The sequence below is a fragment of the Calidris pugnax genome, unplaced genomic scaffold (assembly GCF_001431845.1).
Source record: "Calidris pugnax isolate Ruff unplaced genomic scaffold, ASM143184v1 scaffold113, whole genome shotgun sequence".
NCBI classification, from domain to species: domain Eukaryota; kingdom Metazoa; phylum Chordata; class Aves; order Charadriiformes; family Scolopacidae; genus Calidris; species Calidris pugnax.
Window position 1 is genome coordinate 2,223,478 of NW_015090879.1, and position 16,541 is coordinate 2,240,018.

Sequence of the window (16,541 nt, forward strand, 5' to 3'; positions counted from 1 at the left end):
TTTCACCAAAAAAATAAAGCAACTTCATTGGGGAAGCGACTCAAATTACTGGCCGAGCTCGCATTTTACCTGGTTTTCATGTGAAGAGTAATTTGGACGTTTTAATCTCTATTCTTGGTTTTGCAAATATCTACGTAAAGTGCCGATACTTCTTTGTATTACGATATCGAGTTCCTGGCGTTGTGAGGGCCACGCATTTCCGATGCTGTAGCTGCTATATTTATTTAAATGGAGATGGACAATTACTGCACTAAGGAACGAGGAGAAAAGCAAGGAATCAAGGTTAGTTAGATATCTTGTTTTTTTTTTTTTTCAAAAGAGAATTAATGGTGTGAAATATCAAGTGTAACAAAGGGTGCTGTCATTTTAACTGAGATTAAATAGCCAGATATTCTTCCTTTGTTTAAAAACATATATATTTTGATGTTTGCAGTTTGGGGGTGGGGGGGGTCGGGATAAATGGTACCTCATCTGTGGTGGCAGTTTCCAGTATATTTTCAGAGTATATGGATTTCTTTTATTTTTGTACCTGCTCTCCTTTAAAAAGAAAAAAAAAAAAAAGTAATAATCTCAAATGTTATGTGCTGTTTGGGGAAATCTGGAGCCCTCCCTCACTGGGACTCCAGCGAGGGCGGTGGGCGCAGGCTGACAGTTCTCCTTGCTTTGCAGACGAACCGGCCGCGGGTTTGTGCCGATCTAGAAAAAAAAAACAAACAAAAACCCACCTTTCCCATCTCCTAAGACACTGCACCGAGACCTCGCTTGTCCTTAACAAGTGCCACTAAGTGCTCCCGGGCTGGGTATGGCCCCCGCAGCCCCCAGCCCCGCAGAGAGCCCTGGGACTGGGAGCTCCAGGCTTGGAGAGAAAAGAGAGCGGTTTCTAGTTGAGGTGTTGAACTCGCACCATCTGTGAACACAATGACTGACTCCACTCTAAGTAGCTTTTTTTTTCCGTCGTAGGGCACTCCAGCCATGGCTGTTTTACTCAGGATCGCTGTGTTTGCCGTTCAACGTGTGATCTTGGTTAAACTCCTCCAAAAGTTATTTTTATAGGGTTCATCCTGGCATCCTTTTGGAAGTTTGTTTGGCCATAGAAATGGTGTTGGGGAGTAAAATGGGTTTCTGGAAGTTGTCAGTCAAATTATTTCAAGATGCTGTTGGTCCTAAACTATTTTCACTTCTTCATTTTTGTCCTATAAAACGCTCAACATAAGATAGCAGACAGTCATCCTCTGTACAAATTCCAGCTACAAATACTGGTTTTCTACTAGTCTTGAAGTTCACTCTGATGAAATTCCAAGCTCAGCCTACACTTAAAAAAAAAAAAAGCTTGAGGCCTTTTTTTTTTACACTTTATCATATCTTGTCCTCTTTTGATATTTTCCCAGTTTTGTGAACTGAGGGTTTAGAACCTTACTCAAAGCACTTTTATAACCAAGGAATCAAAAGCTCAGATTATGTACATTGAAACTAGAAATTCAGTTTTCGGAGATGGTTCTTTCTAAATAGCTGTCGTGGTCTCTGGTCCTGCCAGGCAGATCCTTTGCAGTGCCGTGGGGTCTCGTGGCTGCGACCGACGGCGTGGTTGGAGCCAGTGAAACGGTCCGTAGGGATGTCAAAGGGAAAGATTCCCCTCTGTCTTTTCTACCCAAAGATGGTACTTTATATGGATATGGGATATTAGGACATAATTTTTGTTTCGGCACCTGGTTAACTAGAACTTGGCCAATTCACTCATGGGTTTTTGTGAAGCTGAAGAAGGAGCGGTTAGAGCTGGAGCTGCTGGATGCTTTCTGCTCCTCGAGGATTTTGTACTTCGGGTGGTTGAGGCGTGGAGGGGGTGGGTACAGGATCCTGCATTTTACCTCCCTAATGGAGTCTCGAAAGTCCTGATCTCTATAACACTAAACCAAAACCAAGGCAAAGGCGTCCGGCAGGGAAGGGATTGCGAAGGGAAACAGCGAAGCCTCAGTTCTACAGGAGAAGGTGGTGATGGAGAGACTCCATCCCCCGGCTTTGGGGCTGAGGTACCCCCTCACCCCACACGGGTAGTTACCGTAGGGTCCTTTTAAAACAAAGCAGTTCCGCTGTTTAAAACTTGGAGTGATTTTATTTTATTTTTATTTTTAAGCAAGACAGTCCTCAGAAAGTGCCTTTTTAGAAGATGGTGCTGTAGATTTTTATTTTCCAGTTGTACGTGGCTGAAAACTTAGGATAAATTATTGAAAATGCCAAGTGTTTGATGGTATCTTTCAGGTACTTTCAAGCATCAGCTTCTCTGAGTCAGGACCAAGAATAACCAGGAAGGTGTTTCCGTTTGGAGGGAGAGGCGTTGAGGAGCGATCACCAAATCCCGTGGTAGGCTGGAAGCAGTTGAGATGTAGTCAATGTGATTTACCCCTTCATGTTGAGGGGTCTCTTGGGGGGGGGGGTGTAGGAGAAGCAACAGCCCGGGATTCTTGGGGTGATGTGATTCGTGCTGAAGGGAACCCACAGCTGTTGAAGGATGTTGTCTCTGAGATGGAACAAACTCCCAGATATGAAGTAGCCAAACTGAGAGGTGTCTGAAGGCTGAGGAGATGGTGGGTCCTGCTGGGAGCAGACCTGACCTGCCCTGGGTGTCCCAAGGGGTGACGTGCGAGTTGTCCCAACTGGGAGCTGTGGGACTCGGGATGGGAGCAGCTTGGTGGGGTTGGGGGGTGCTGCCCCCCTGGATGGCTGAAGAGGCTCTGGGTCTGTGGAGGGTTTGGTGAGCGTTCCTCCGGTCAGGAAAAGCTGTAGACTAGACTATTAAACACTGCACCTCAGTAACCTTGTAATGCTGCATAAAGTAATAATAATAGCAAAGTTCTGCTTTGATGACACTGTAATGTGCTTGCACATGCCTGCAAAAAATACACACAACTTGCATTTTTGTAATGGTCTTAATAGCAGTTATCAGACTTCTTTTCTTTTACAAGGAACCTTGTCCTTTATCGTGGTGTTTCCTTATATTTATTGGGAATCTGTGTGCAGCTCATAGGTCTGTGTGTCTGGTCTGGGTGTTGCTTTTAACACTTATTTTTAGGTGGGAGAAGTTTCTGAATGTTTTGTTTCTCTTCTCTCAAGTCAGCTTAACCGGTCACCTTTGAGAGGAGGCTGAATAAAACACCTTGAGAGCCAGACTAATTGCCACCTTGTTTCTTTAAGTTTAAAACTAAAATGAGTTTGTGTTCATTTTATTACTGTTTGTACAGTATTGGGCATTTCAGATGGAGAATAGCTTGATGTCAGGATATTTTTGAATATCAGGAGCTTAAGTGCAAAACTTCCACTTGAATCACAAGTGACATTGTTGCAGGAATTTGTTTGTGTCCAGCCTTTTTCTAGGAGTAAGCAGAGCTTTTCAACATCTATTAATTTGCACGTGAGCAATGAAATATTTGGGTTTTACAGCGGGGCAGTGACCCCCGTTTGGAGTTGCCCACACCTTGTTGGAAGGGACACTGTTGGTTTAATTGGCAATATCTCACTTGTGCTGCCCACAGGGACCATGAGTCGCCTCTTGTTGCTGTGTGGATTTCTTCTGAGTCAAGTTAGAGGAATGAACTCATGTTTCTTGTAGTTTGTTACCACCTTTCTTGTCTTACTACAGTGCCCGATGCCACTTTGTTGGTATTTAAGCTTGCAATGCTGTTAAATTATTTTGTATTCCCAATTTCTTAATGTTATTAAGCTAGGATTTAGAAAAAGCGTTTTTTTCAGTCTAAATTCTGAGCCAAAACTGTGTCTTCTCTCCCATTTTAGTAGTAGGCGGTTTTGTCTTTTAGACTAAAAAGGGCCAAAAACCTCGCGCCATCAGCTTGTTTGCAGCAATACCCTCCATCTCCTCCCTTGCCCATCAACTAGTTTATTTTCTGTCTGCATTTAGCTAACCCTGGAGCTGGTGAGGTTTAGAAGGTGGTGAACTGTAACACAGGCATTTCATACGGTAGAAGAATGTTCTGTGTGTTTCTGTTGCACGATGCTTTAAAATATCCAATTTAAATACAAGCTAATACGTAGACACTCTATTAAAATACTTCAAATTAAAAAAAAACAACAACCAAACAACAAAGAAAAACCCCAAACAACAAACCAAAAAAACCCCACCAACAACCTAGTGAACCTGGATAGTTTTAATTCATCCTCCTTCCTGACACAGCTTGAGGATTTGCTGTAATTGATGCGATTCACAGTAAATTGTGCTGGGATCAATCCTAAACCTGAGCCGACTCAGCTGTGTGTTTGAGGAGGAGGAGGAGGAGTGGTGGTGACTGTGCTATTAAACTAAGAGGAGAAAGCCCTAAAAAATGTGAGGAGGAAACTTGTCTTCATATTGAAAAAGCTGAATATACTGAAAAAAAAAAAAAATCTCATGCTGCTAGAGCCTTGTGAACCTGTCTCTTTGGATCCACAGTTTACTCCAAAAGACCCCACATGACTACTTCAGAGACTAATACAGGAGGGGAAAAGCATTTTCCCATGTTTTTTAAGAGTGCCTGTTCACCTCTTGCAAGGATGGTGCCGAGAAGCAGGTGACGGTGCCTGTAACTGCAGGATCATTAAATCAAACTGTGTTTGTCCAGACCTTTGCAGTACCTTACTTGGTTCAGAGCAGATCCACGTTCCAGTAGATCGGTGCTATTTGAAACAGTGGAGCCAGGGGTTTTGTGAGCAATACCAGACCCCCCCGTGAGACGTGGATGCTCTGACACATTCCTGGTGGCAGTTTTCATGTGGTTCAGGCTCTGGTGTCCCTGGCTCCCGGGACATACAGCAGCAATCAGTGGTAGAGTTAATTCTGCTGTAGCACTGCAGTTGCCCTGCTCTTCCTTAGCTCTCACAGCAGCAGGCAGTGGTAGTTAATTCTGCTGTAGCACTGCAGTTGCCCTGCTCTTCCTTAGCTCTGATCTACCTCCCTGGTCCCACGATGCCGTGGCCGTGGAGAAGGTGAACCAGCTCGATGTGTTGGTGGTGAGAGCAACCACCCGTGGAAATAAAGGACTGGGTGAGTGTCAGGTGAGCTCTGCTCAGCTCCAGCCCTTCAGGGAAATTGTTGGGGAGGTCAAACGTTTAGCTTAGGTGTCCTGAAGTGTTCGTGTGGGACTCGAACTCAGTGAGAGCAAGTATGTGCCTTTTTCTGATCAAGAATAGGAGCTGGGAGGGCTTGCCTTTGCGTTGGGATAGTGTGGTTGGTGGTTTTCTTGAGCTGTTTTTAAAGCGTGAAGTCCTTGGTCAGAACAGAGTTGGGTTTGTGCTGAATGACTTAATCAAAGTGAGCCCCGAATTATTTGCAAATTGGAACTACCCAGAGAGGAGAGGCTTTTAAAATAAGTGGTTTCTGGCGAGTAATGTCATCAAATAAACATACTTCCTGGTAGACTTGCAATTTTTAAAATAAAATTTAACCTTGATATGTTTCTCTATCTAATGAGAATCATTAATTCTGCCTTTATTTGAATGTTGCCTGTCCAGTAATGTCTCCACTCTTCACTGTGCTCCTGCAGCTTTCCATACACTCCGTCGCTTCTCCCCTTCCCCCTGTGGTGGCTGTTAAGGACACGGGGAATGTTGTCCAGTGAATGTCGGGGAGCAGCGCAGGGGTCTGCTTGGGTGGGAACATGGAGGTGAGGATTAAACATCTCAGATAATTCCTCGAGACCCAGTTTGCCAGCAGCTGAGGGTGGTGATGTCTGCGGAGGGAATCGCGTGGTCTCCTGGGTGTGGGAAGGGTCCGGGGTGGTTCCAGGGAGAGCAGGTCCCTCTCCTCTGACTGTGGGTGCTGTAGACTGTGCTGCACAAAAGATGCCTGTGTCTTAGATGTTAATTTGGGCTTAAAGCTGCTAAAAAAAAAAACAAGTGGATTTTTCAGACCAAAACGGAAAAGCTTTTCAAATAGGTTATATTTTATGCAGTATTGAGATGCTGGTGAGTTACCCAGCCAGGAGCTCTGGGATCGGCGCTGGCTCTGGGATGGGTTCCCTCTCTGACCGCGGTAAAGGATTTCTGCCTCACTTTATCACCCTGTCTAGAAAAATGTTTATGATGATTCACTTCGCCTTACGAGAGCTAACTAGTTGGTGTTCTGAGGATGAGCCGTGTTGTGGAAGTGCTAAACTCTACAAACCCGTGCACCTCCTCACAAATGCGTGTCCTCAGTTCACAGGGCTCTGTTCGGAGCCGGTCCCTGCCGTGAGCCTGGGCTCTCCCTTCCCATCCCGGGGGCTCTGCCCTAGGAAGCCCTTGGGATGGGTCCCGTGATGTTTACCTGCTGCTTTCTTTTCAGATAATCCATGTGTTGCGAAACGCTGTCAGAGGGCGAGTTTATTTAAATGAAAGTTGGTGGCTTTTTTTTCATTGCTGAGAATGACATAGGTCTCTCAAACACGTCTGGCAGTTGGAGAATTAATACCTACTGTAATACTATCTAGCAACACAGACAACTGACTGTATGCTGAGTTCAGGGCTGTGCTAGCCCATAAATCATAGGTCCACAACCCATTTAAGTACAGGTGTGCAACGATTAGCAATTAAAATAGTTACTAATAAACTTTCGTGACGCTTACACTTGCAAATCTCTTAAATATATTCACAACCGGTTCCTTTGATAGAAAATCCGTGTCTTGCCAGATAGTGTTCACTCAGACACAACAGCAGAGCAATACCCACTGGAGCAACACTAAATTTAAAGAACCTTTTGAAGTTTTTGACCCTGATGGTGTTGCCAGCAAAGCGGAAACTCGAGCAGTGCTCTTTAACTGGTGAGGAAAATTGATTGCCAAAAAAAACTGGGCGAGGGGAAGGCTGCTGGAGATGAAGTTTGTCTTCTGACTCCTGGCAGCCTCGCGGTGAAGAACGGCTTCTTTTGGGTACTGGGTTTTGTACATCACCTTCCTCCTGTGGCTCTAGTTTTTAGTTTTCTTTGGACTTGATTTCTCTTCTTCAGTGAGACGTTCTCATTCCTGCAGTTCTCGGTATCGAATCTCGCCTTGAGATGACTTCACGTTGTTTTCCTGTAGAAAAACCTGCTTCTAGAAAGCTGCGTTTTGTGTCTGTTTTGCAGGCGGTTTCTCGCAGGGAACCTCAGCACAGCAATAGAGATGGCAGAACGAGGTTTTTGGTCCGAAATGTTGATTTATTTTTTTTTTCAGGCTCGTTTCCCAGCCCTGACCGGGTCTGCGTGGTGTGGGTTGGTGACGCGCTGGGCTGGCAGGGTGCAGGTTCTCCTCTCTCTTATATTCTCGTTTCATCCCTTGGTGTGAGCAGTTCTGCTGCCCCAGGTCACCCTTGGTGGATTAAGAGAGCTGTTGCTTGTGGTGGGGCAACACCAGGCTGTTGAGGTGTCCTGGAGGCGTGTGACCATGGATGAGAACGTGGTCTATCAGCAGGTATGGCTTTGGAGCTTTCCCGGTGATGGGTAGCATCCTGCTCTGAGCCAATATGGGTATGAGAGTGGCTCGGGTGGCGTGGTGTGTGCCATAACATTGCCAGCCATCGAGCTGGATTCCTTTAGGAGACTGCTGGGAGCAATGTCCTGCGTATAAACTTTGCGGATTTAATACCATATGTTTAAATTGGGAAAAAAAAAAAAAAAAGAAAATATTGTGCTGTTCGGGATTCTTTTTCCGAATAAAATTCAAACAAATCAGCCGGGTGGATGGAGATTCCCTGCTGTGTGTACATCTTGCTCCTTCTCACACGCCGTCGCTGCTCCCCCCGGGTTTGGTGTCCCCCTCGCTCAGGCAGGAGCTGGAAGGTGTTCCCACCCTGCAGGTACCGGGGGGGGGGGTTCAAAGCAGCAGGGAATTGTTTGGAGAATAAAGTGAGAGCTGTGACTTGAGGCATTGCACAGATCAGATTGTAGACGGATGGCAAACAAAGTGGTAAAAAGCCTTTATTTTTACTTAACCATCTCGACCATGTGTGCCTATTTGTATTGCGGCCGTGGGGGCGGAGGGGGGGTTTGGGGGGCTGTGTGTTGAGGTGTCCTCGCTGCGCGGAAGCGGTGTCCTCTGCCCCTTCTCCTCCCTTCCCACAGAAAATTGTTCTTGCCAAAATTTTCTACCTGTTGCAAGAGTTGCTTTATTTCCAGCACAGTAAAATTGTCAGCTCCTTTCACTGTCCCTCCCCTCTCGTAGGCATCTGTAACCTCTGTGCGACTGTATAGTACACACCACAGTCATCCCATCTCTGCTGGCGTTAGATGCCATCCAGTTGGGTGTATTGTAAACGAACCGTATTCATTTGAAAAATAAATTTTTTTTGAAATGCACTTGTGATACCTTTAATTATTTTTTTTATTATTTTTTGGGTTGGCTCCCAAAGCCCTGTGTCCTGGGGGGGGGATGGGGATGGAGGTGGGTGGCATCACATGGGGAAAACGATTTTACTTTCCAGCTTTTTTCTGTTTGGTTTGATATAATGCCCTTGAAAGGTGGGGGTTTAAAAGAAAGAGAAAAAAAATAGGAAAGAGAAAAGAAAAGAAAAAGGGAAAGGAGAAAAAGAAGGGGGGGAGAGAAAGGAAAAGGAGAAAAAGAAGGGGGGGAGAGAAAGCAGGGCCGGTGTTGCAAATCCTCCTGCCCGTGGTGGGATCATGGTGGTCGCATCGGGCCCAGGACCCCGGCCCCCTCCCCAAGGCCCCATTCCCTTGGGTTATTGGGTTGATTCATTTCATTATTATTTTTTAATAACAGGTTTTAGTGTTGCCTTGCCGCAGTTTGCCCTGTAACTTCCACTAATCCCGGCGGCAGAGACAGGCCGAGGACCCCCGGGGGGGGCGGAGGGAGAGACTTCACCCCCCCACCGCCCGGTACCGCGCGCGCCGCCGCTTGGCAACGGTCCCGCGCGTGCCTGGCAACCGGCCCTGAGGCGGCGGGACCGGGCCCGAGAGGTGACGGGAGAGGGGCCGGGCCGGGACCGGGCGGTGAGGGGAGAGGGACGGGAGCGGAGCCGGGCCGTGAGGGGAGCGGGGCCGGCCCTGAGGCGGTGAGGGGCGCCAGGCCCGGCCCGGGAGGGGAGCGGGACCAGGCCCGGCCCGTGAGGGGAGCCAGGCCCGGCCGTGTCGCCCCACGACCCGAGCCGACAGGGAGGGCAGGCCCCGGGGAAGCAGGGCCAGGGATCAGTACAAGCCCCGAGACAGCAGCAGTGCCCAGGCACAGAGGAACTGGATCCCCCCCCTCAGGGCTGCCTGCGCCCAGCCAGGGTGAGGGGCCCTCCCAGCTCGGGGCTGAGCCCCCTCCCTGTTCCTCCTTTTTCCCCCTGTGGGATCACCCCTTGAGCCCTCCGCGCCTTCCCTCTGGCTCTGCAGCCCCCAGTCCTGCCCGCAGAGCTTCCTTCCCTCTGGAGTTGTCCAGCTTCTCAGCCCCAGTGGCATTTGGGGCAGGTGGCTGCGCTCAGGGAGCTCTGTCCCAGCTGCCTGTGCCCAGGACTGGGGGACAGGCATGGGGTGTACCAGAGCCAGGGAAACTGCCCTGGAAATCCCCCTGACTGTGGGTTTTTTGGGACCTGCCATGTCCCCAGGAGCTGCTCCGATCCTGTTGAGTGGTCTCTGCAATTCCTGCTGGTTTTGCAGGGATGTGCTGGGTACCGAGGAAGATGGCTGCGACCTGTACCGTTCCTGCAAAGCCCCGGGTCCCCTGGGACCACAGCCCTGGGCTGAGCCTACCCAGCTGGAACAAAAGCACCATCAGTAATCTAATCAGCTGTTTTGTCCAAGCTGCTTGTCTCTTGAAGAGCTTTCTGGTTTGTGGCTGCGTCTCCATTTCTGGTGTATTTCCATGAATAAACACGAAAATCTTCCGCTCCCTTTTAGCCACCTGTTTAGCAAGATGGCCACGCTGAGTGAGAAGCCGGGGCAGCGGTACACCGTGCCGGACTGGCACACCAACTCCCACCTCATCTCGGCCGATGCCGAACGCCAGCGCTCCACTTCCCACCGAGTCCGGCAGGAAGGGAGAGTTCTCCGCAACGAAACCAACAACCAGGTGGGGCTTCTGGCAGGTCAGCTGCTCCCGGGCTTGTCAGAATTGTGGGCTAAGGAGCATGGGAGAGTGTCTAGATCCGGATGTGTGGATGAGGGAATAAGAGATGGCTTTACCTCTAGAGAACCTGCTAAAAATGTACATTTACTTCCTGTAAACCCATGTGCGATGGATGTGTGGATGGGGGAATAAAAGAAGGCTTTACCTCTACAGAACCTGCTAAAAAAGTACATTTACTTCCTGTAAACCCATGTGCGATGATGCATGTTCACTGTCATAGAATCATAGAATGGTTTGGGTTGGAAGGACCTCAAAGATCATCGAGTTCCAACCCCCCTGCCCTGGGCAGGGACACCTCCCACTAGGGCAGGTTGCTCAAGCCCCCATCCAGCCTGGCCTTCAACCCCTCCAGGGATGGGGCATCCACAACTTCCCTGGGCAACCTGTTCCAGTGTCTCACCACCCTCATAGTAAAAAATTTCTTCCTGAGATCTAATCTAAATCTTTTTTCTTCCAATTTAAAACTGTTTCCCCTTGTCCTATCATTACCCTTCCTGGCAAAGAGTCCCTCCCCAGCTCTTCTATAGGCACCCTTCAGATATTGAAAGGCCACTATAAGGTCTCCCCGGAGCCTCCTTTTCTCTAGAAATCCAGAAATCCTCTGTCGTGAAATCCCTGGGTGTGATTCTCGCATCCGTTGCATCTCGTGGTGTTTTCTGTACTCTCCGTTTGCGTAGATGACTATTAGACCAAATGGCAACGTGTTATATTCCTGTGAGGGGTCAGTCAATCCTGAAAACAGGGAAAAGCTTCAGCGAGATATGTAAGTGCAATTTAAAAAAAAAAATAATGGCGTTTCTCCTCTAATTGCAGGCAAAATGGGATGAGCACGACAACCGAACGCGCCTGGGTGAGCGTATCAGCAGCCTGAACAGATGGAAAGAGACCCTGGACAAATGCCTCGCAGACATAGATGCGGAAATCGATGCTTTAGCCAAAGTATGTTGGGAAGACAGATGGCTGGAAATCAACTTCCACTCTCAACATGGGATGTTAAATAATTGAGGCTTCTCTTCTGCAATGGGCAAGCCCATCTGGAGTTTAAGGGGGGTTTATTGCAGGGATACTGAGATCCAGACCTGATGCAATGACTTCCTGGAAAGCCAAGCCACTGCGTTCTTGGCTGAGCCACACCGTTTTATGGAGCTGTGTACAGCACACTCACCTTTGGGGTTTTGGGTGGGTTTTGGGTTTTTTTTTAAAGCAGTGAAGGATAATGAGAAATACGCTAATACCATCGTTCAAAAATGTTTGATTTTTAGAGAACAGCACAGACCAAATGGCAACGTGTTATATTCCTGTGAGGGGTCAGTCAATCCTGAAAACAGGGAAAAGCTTCAGCAAGATTTGTAAGTGCAATTTAAAAAAAAAAATAATGGCGTTTCTCCTCTAATTGCAGGCAAAATGGGATGAGCACGACAACCGAACGCGCCTGGGTGAGCGTATCAGCAGCCTGAACAGATGGAAAGAGACCCTGGACAAATGCCTCGCAGACATAGATGCGGAAATCGATGCTTTAGCCAAAGTATGTTGGGAAGACAGATGGCTGGAAATCAACTTCCACTCTCAACATGGGATGTTAAATAATTGAGGCTTCTCTTCTGCAATGGGCAAGCCCATCTGGAGTTTAAGGGGGGTTTATTGCAGGGATACTGAGATCCAGACCTGATGCAATGACTTCCTGGAAAGCCAAGCCACTGCGTTCTTGGCTGAGCCACACCGTTTTATGGAGCTGTGTACAGCACACTCACCTTTGGGGTTTTGGGTGGGTTTTGGGTTTTTTTTTAAAGCAGTGAAGGATAATGAGAAATACGCTAATACCATCGTTCAAAAATGTTTGATTTTTAGAGAACAGCAGTAGGACATCTCTCTGATTCTTTAAGTTCTAAGCTCAGAGGCTGCTGCTCCAGGAGGCATTAGGCCCCAGTGAGGTGTGACTCCCAATGCAAATAGCAGATGTAAAGGACTAATGTATTTGGCTCTCGCCATTTTCATTCCAGACTTGCTCAAAGGTTTTGGAACTGCAAAGACAGGCAGTGCGAGGCCCTCTTAATGAGGGTTTCCATGGATTCCCTTTCCTTTCTTCCTCCCATCCCTGAAGGAGACCCCTCCCACACCCAGCTGGCTTCTTCCTGCAGGTGAAGGAAGCAGCAGAGTGTGCACTCCAGGCAAAGAACTTGCATTTGGATGTTTCCATCGAGTGCCTGACGTTCCGGGAGAGCCGCCGTGCCATCGATTTGGTGAGGGACCCTGTGAGCGAAGAGCTGCACAAGGAGGTGAAGGTGATAGAAAAAGCCAAGAGAGAACTGCAGCAGAAGGTGCACGAAGGCTTCGAACAGTTATGGTGAGGAGAATGGCACGGGTTTGGACTGGAGGCATTAAAGCCTCTTGCCCCTGCTCGTGGGTCACTGCCCCACTGCAGGAGGGCAGCAGCTCAGTCCCCAGGGCACTGCTGAGCAGAGCACTTTAAAAAGTTGACCTAGGTAGTGGTGAAAGCTTTGGAAATTGAGAGGTGCCTCCCCCCTCTGTGTGTTCCCTGCTTAATCCAGCCCTGCTCTTCAGCCTCTTGCAGGAGGCTCGCCAGCAGCTGAGCAGTGACCATCGGGACAAGGTGGAAGCACTGGACATAGATCGCAACTGCTTAGACCTCAGCGTGAACTCCCCCAACATCTCCTTCAAGGTCAACCCAACCCGGGTCCCAAACGGGTAAGGAAAGAGCCTGCCCTTGTGTGGCCATATCTCTGCTGGTGCTTGAAAGAGCCCTGGGTTGCTTCTTCCTTCCATCCAATGTCCTGGCTTGATGGTGCAGTTTTGGAGGGAGCTCAGAACAGGAGGTGGCTGCTGGGATTTGTTGCGTCTCTTGAATTGTAAAGCCATAGAACTTTGGGAGTTATCAGAATTGTCACAGTAAAACCAGAGAAGCTATCTGCCCTGCCTCCCTGGCGTGTGGCTGGAGGTGGCTCAGTGAGTGCTGTGGTACTGGCCTCTGGGGAGGTGCTGCACATTCTCACGTGGTGTTTGGGAGCAGGGTTTGGATGCGTCCCCGCTTTGAGCAGATGTTGGGCTCGGTGCAGGAAGTGTGGTATCTCTGGGGAGATGCTGCACATTCTCACGTGGTGTTTGGTAGCAGGGTTTGGATTCGTCCCTGCTTTGAGCAGATGTTGGGCTCGGTGCAGGAGCCATGGGGTAGCCGTGGGGTAGCCATCTCCAGCTGCTGCGGCGAGGAGATCAGACAGGATGTGACCTCCAGAATTCCTGAATTGTTTCGTGCTGCACAAAAGCCTTCTCGGCCTGCAGCAGGTGGTTCCTTTTGAACTGTCTTGCAAAGACTGGACTTAACTTTCAGAACTGAAAACCGGTTTGTTCCCAGATCCGTTACGTCTGACGCGTGGGAACGGTACAGCCAGTGTAACAAGGAGCGTGCTGAGGCAGAAATGAAAGCCTCCATTCTGCTCCGAGAAGCAACACAGCTCACCATCGCTCAGGTAAGTCAGTCCTTGGATGGGAATCAGTGCTGCAGAAGTTCTGGATGGAGGGTGGGCTGTGCTGCAGCCGGGGGAAGGCAACCTTTGAGGAGGCAGCACTAGCCCAGGGGTCTCTCTGAGGGCACCTGCCCTCCTGGTTTGAGAGGGGAGCGTGGTTACGCTGTGGAGCTTGCAGCAGCCTCAGACACCTGGAAGACACAAACCTGTCCATTGCCCCTGGCCTCAGGGCAGTGTGTGACCTGCACACACAGGGCAGCAGCCAGAACCCAGCTGGATTTGCTCCTGGGCTTGTCCCAACCTCTCAGCAAAGAGCAGAGAGGGAGACACCATCTCAAGGTGAGTGACTGGGGCCTGTTCTCTCCTCAGACAAACAACGAGCTGGAGGCTCAGCGTGTGGCCACAGAGTTCGCCCTGCGCAAGAGGATTAGAGACCTGGACAGAGCCTATGATGAGCTGAAATGGCAGGAGAAGAATGTAAATGTTGCTTCCTTGGTTATCAAACACAACCTTGGGTGGGAATTGAATCCAAAAGGCTGTTTGTTACGTGGAAAGCTGCTTGGCCCAGCCTGGTTTCCACATGAGAGCTGTGAAGTGGCACATGTATGATCCTTGCACCATCCAACATCCTACCTCCTTCTGCCATCACAGTTGCTGCTCGGGCATTTCCCGGCAGCAGTGCCAGGTTTTGGGCTGTTTATTTCACCCCTGGGCTCAACTGCTGTGGCCATAAAACAGCAGCAGCACCATGGCTGGTCCATGGGAAAAGCCCAGTTTGAACAGAGGGGTTCAGTCCTCGGAAGCCACCAGCCCTTGTTTAAAGCCCATTCCCAGCCCAGTAAAATCCCAGGACGCAGGGGGGCTGTTCTCCAGTCTGTGTCCACTCCTGATACGTGTCTCTTATCTCTAGACCTTGGAGGAGATTGCTGAGATGGAGGAGGACATCCGACGCTTGGAGGAAGATCTTCGAAGGAAAATACAAGATCTGAAAGTGGCCCACACCCGCCTGGAGACCCGCACGTGTCGGTCCAACATGGAGCTCTGTCGGGATCAGGTACCTCCCTGGAGGAGGGACAGGGGGGAAACTGAGCAGGAGGGGGGCATGCAGGGGTCTGGAAATGTGGGTGCACTTTGGAGAGAACCACAGAGGGGCTGAGCAATGGATCCTACTGTCACCAAGCTACAGCAATGAAAAAAAATGTCATAACTGGGCTAGAAGGGGCATGAGAGAACCGTGGCCTCTGTGAAACAACACTTGAGCCCCATTAATGCTGTGCCCTTGTCCCTCCCCACCTCGCAGGTCCAGTACGGGCTCACGGATGAGGTCCACGAGCTGGAGGGATCGATCCGCGCGCTCAGGCAGAAGCTGGCAGAGTCCCAGTAAGTCTCCTGCCCCTGCAGAGCAGCAGCCCAGCAGCCCTCTTTAGTCTGGAGAAGAGAAGGCTGAGGGGAGACCTTATCAATGCCTACAAGTATCTCAAGGGAGGGTTGAAGGAGGAGGGAGCCAGACTCTTTTCAGTGGTTCCCAGTGAGAGGACGAGGGGCAACGGGCACAAGTTGGAACAGAAGAGGTTCCACTCAAATATGAGGAGAAACTTCTTCACTGTGAGGGTGGCAGAGCCCTGGAACAGGCTGCCCAGGGAGGGTGTGGAGTCCCCTTCCTTGGAGATTTTCAAGACCCGCCTGGATGCTCCTGAGTAACATGCTCTAGCTCTAGTCAATCCTGCTTCAGCAGGGGAGTTGGACTAGATGATCTCTATGGTCCCTTCCAACTCTAAAATTCAGTGAAATTGCCCACATGAGGGACACGGCTGCATGCAGCCCTGGACGTGGCACACACCCAGAAGGGGCATTTTGGAGCTGGTGTCTGTGGAACTAGTCTTTGGGCTGGGTGGGGAGCAGGAGAGGTCTGTGTGGTGGGAGGGTCAATGGGATTCCCATGGCCCCTGCTTGACTCTGACTCCAACCAGGCACAGACGGTTCCAAAAAGGAAAGAGGAAAAAAAAGGATGAAAAATAGAGAAACAGAAGAGCTGCTCTGGGCTGGTGCACGTCTCTGCGGGAGCAACGTGTGTCCTTGCTGTTCACAGCCCCAAACAGCCCTGCTGCTGTGCGACCAGAATCACAGAATGAATTGGATGGGACCTTAAAGATCATGGATTTCCAACCCCCCTGCCCTGGGCAGGGACATCTCCCACCAGCCCAGGTTGCTCCAAGCCCCCTCCAACCTGCCCTTGAACCCCTCCAGGGATGGGGCAGCCACAGCTTCTCTGGGCACCTCGTTCCAGTGTCTCACCACCCTCACAGCAAAGAATTTCTTTCTTTCTGAAACATCCCCCACATTCATTCTTCGTGCAGAGGCCGATGCTGCGCGGGGATTTCTTTCTGCTGCCAGACAGTGGGAAGTTGGGTTGTTTCCTGTCCAACTTGGGAAGGGAACGGAGTGTTTGAGCCCAACTCCTCTCACCTCTTGCTTCTTCCCAGGAACGCCTTGGACGCTCTTTACAGACAACTCCACCGTGTTCAGACGGACATGGGCTACAAAGCCAATTCCCTGCTGCTGGACAACAAGTGCATGGACACCCGGAGAAAACTCCTGGTCCCCGCTGACAAATTAGTACCGAAGCTCGACACTTTCAACCGCACCACAAACCGCCCTCTCTCCCCTCCAAGGAGCGAGCAGTGGGTGCTGCCTCCTTGCACCAGCGAGAAAGCTACCGCTGATTCAATTCCGTAGCGAGAAAAAGCAGAAATCTGTGTCATTTTAGGATAAAACGCCATTCTCCCTCCTCCTACTTTGTTGTATAACCGTCTTGGCGTATAACTCTCTGTCCCCCCTTTCCCCCGCAATGTTTATGGCCTCTTGGCACTCGGAAGGAGGGTTAGAAACAATAAAAAGTCTGTCCCCAAGAGCAGAAGAGGGTTTTTTTGGGGTGATTGAATCCATCTGGGGGCTTTTTTTTGGTGATTTTTGAAGTCCAGAAGCGGAGCCGCCGCCG

The 16,541-nt window shown here is 49.7% G+C and overlaps 1 protein-coding gene across 1 annotated transcript; it reads left to right on the forward strand.

Annotated features, from left to right (window-relative positions):
• Window positions 1–8,868: 8,868 nt before the first annotated feature.
• On the forward strand, window positions 8,869–16,439 carry TEKT2 (tektin 2 (testicular)). Its single transcript, XM_014946523.1, has 10 exons — window positions 8,869–8,911; window positions 9,833–10,004; window positions 10,875–11,000; window positions 12,200–12,405; window positions 12,624–12,767; window positions 13,432–13,546; window positions 13,913–14,020; window positions 14,454–14,597; window positions 14,844–14,923; window positions 16,027–16,439. Exons 2-10 carry the CDS (start codon window positions 9,849–9,851, stop codon window positions 16,277–16,279), a joined length of 1,332 nt encoding a protein of 443 aa, XP_014802009.1. The 5' UTR covers window positions 8,869–8,911; window positions 9,833–9,848; the 3' UTR covers window positions 16,280–16,439.
• The last annotated feature ends 102 nt before the right edge of the window (window positions 16,440–16,541 follow it).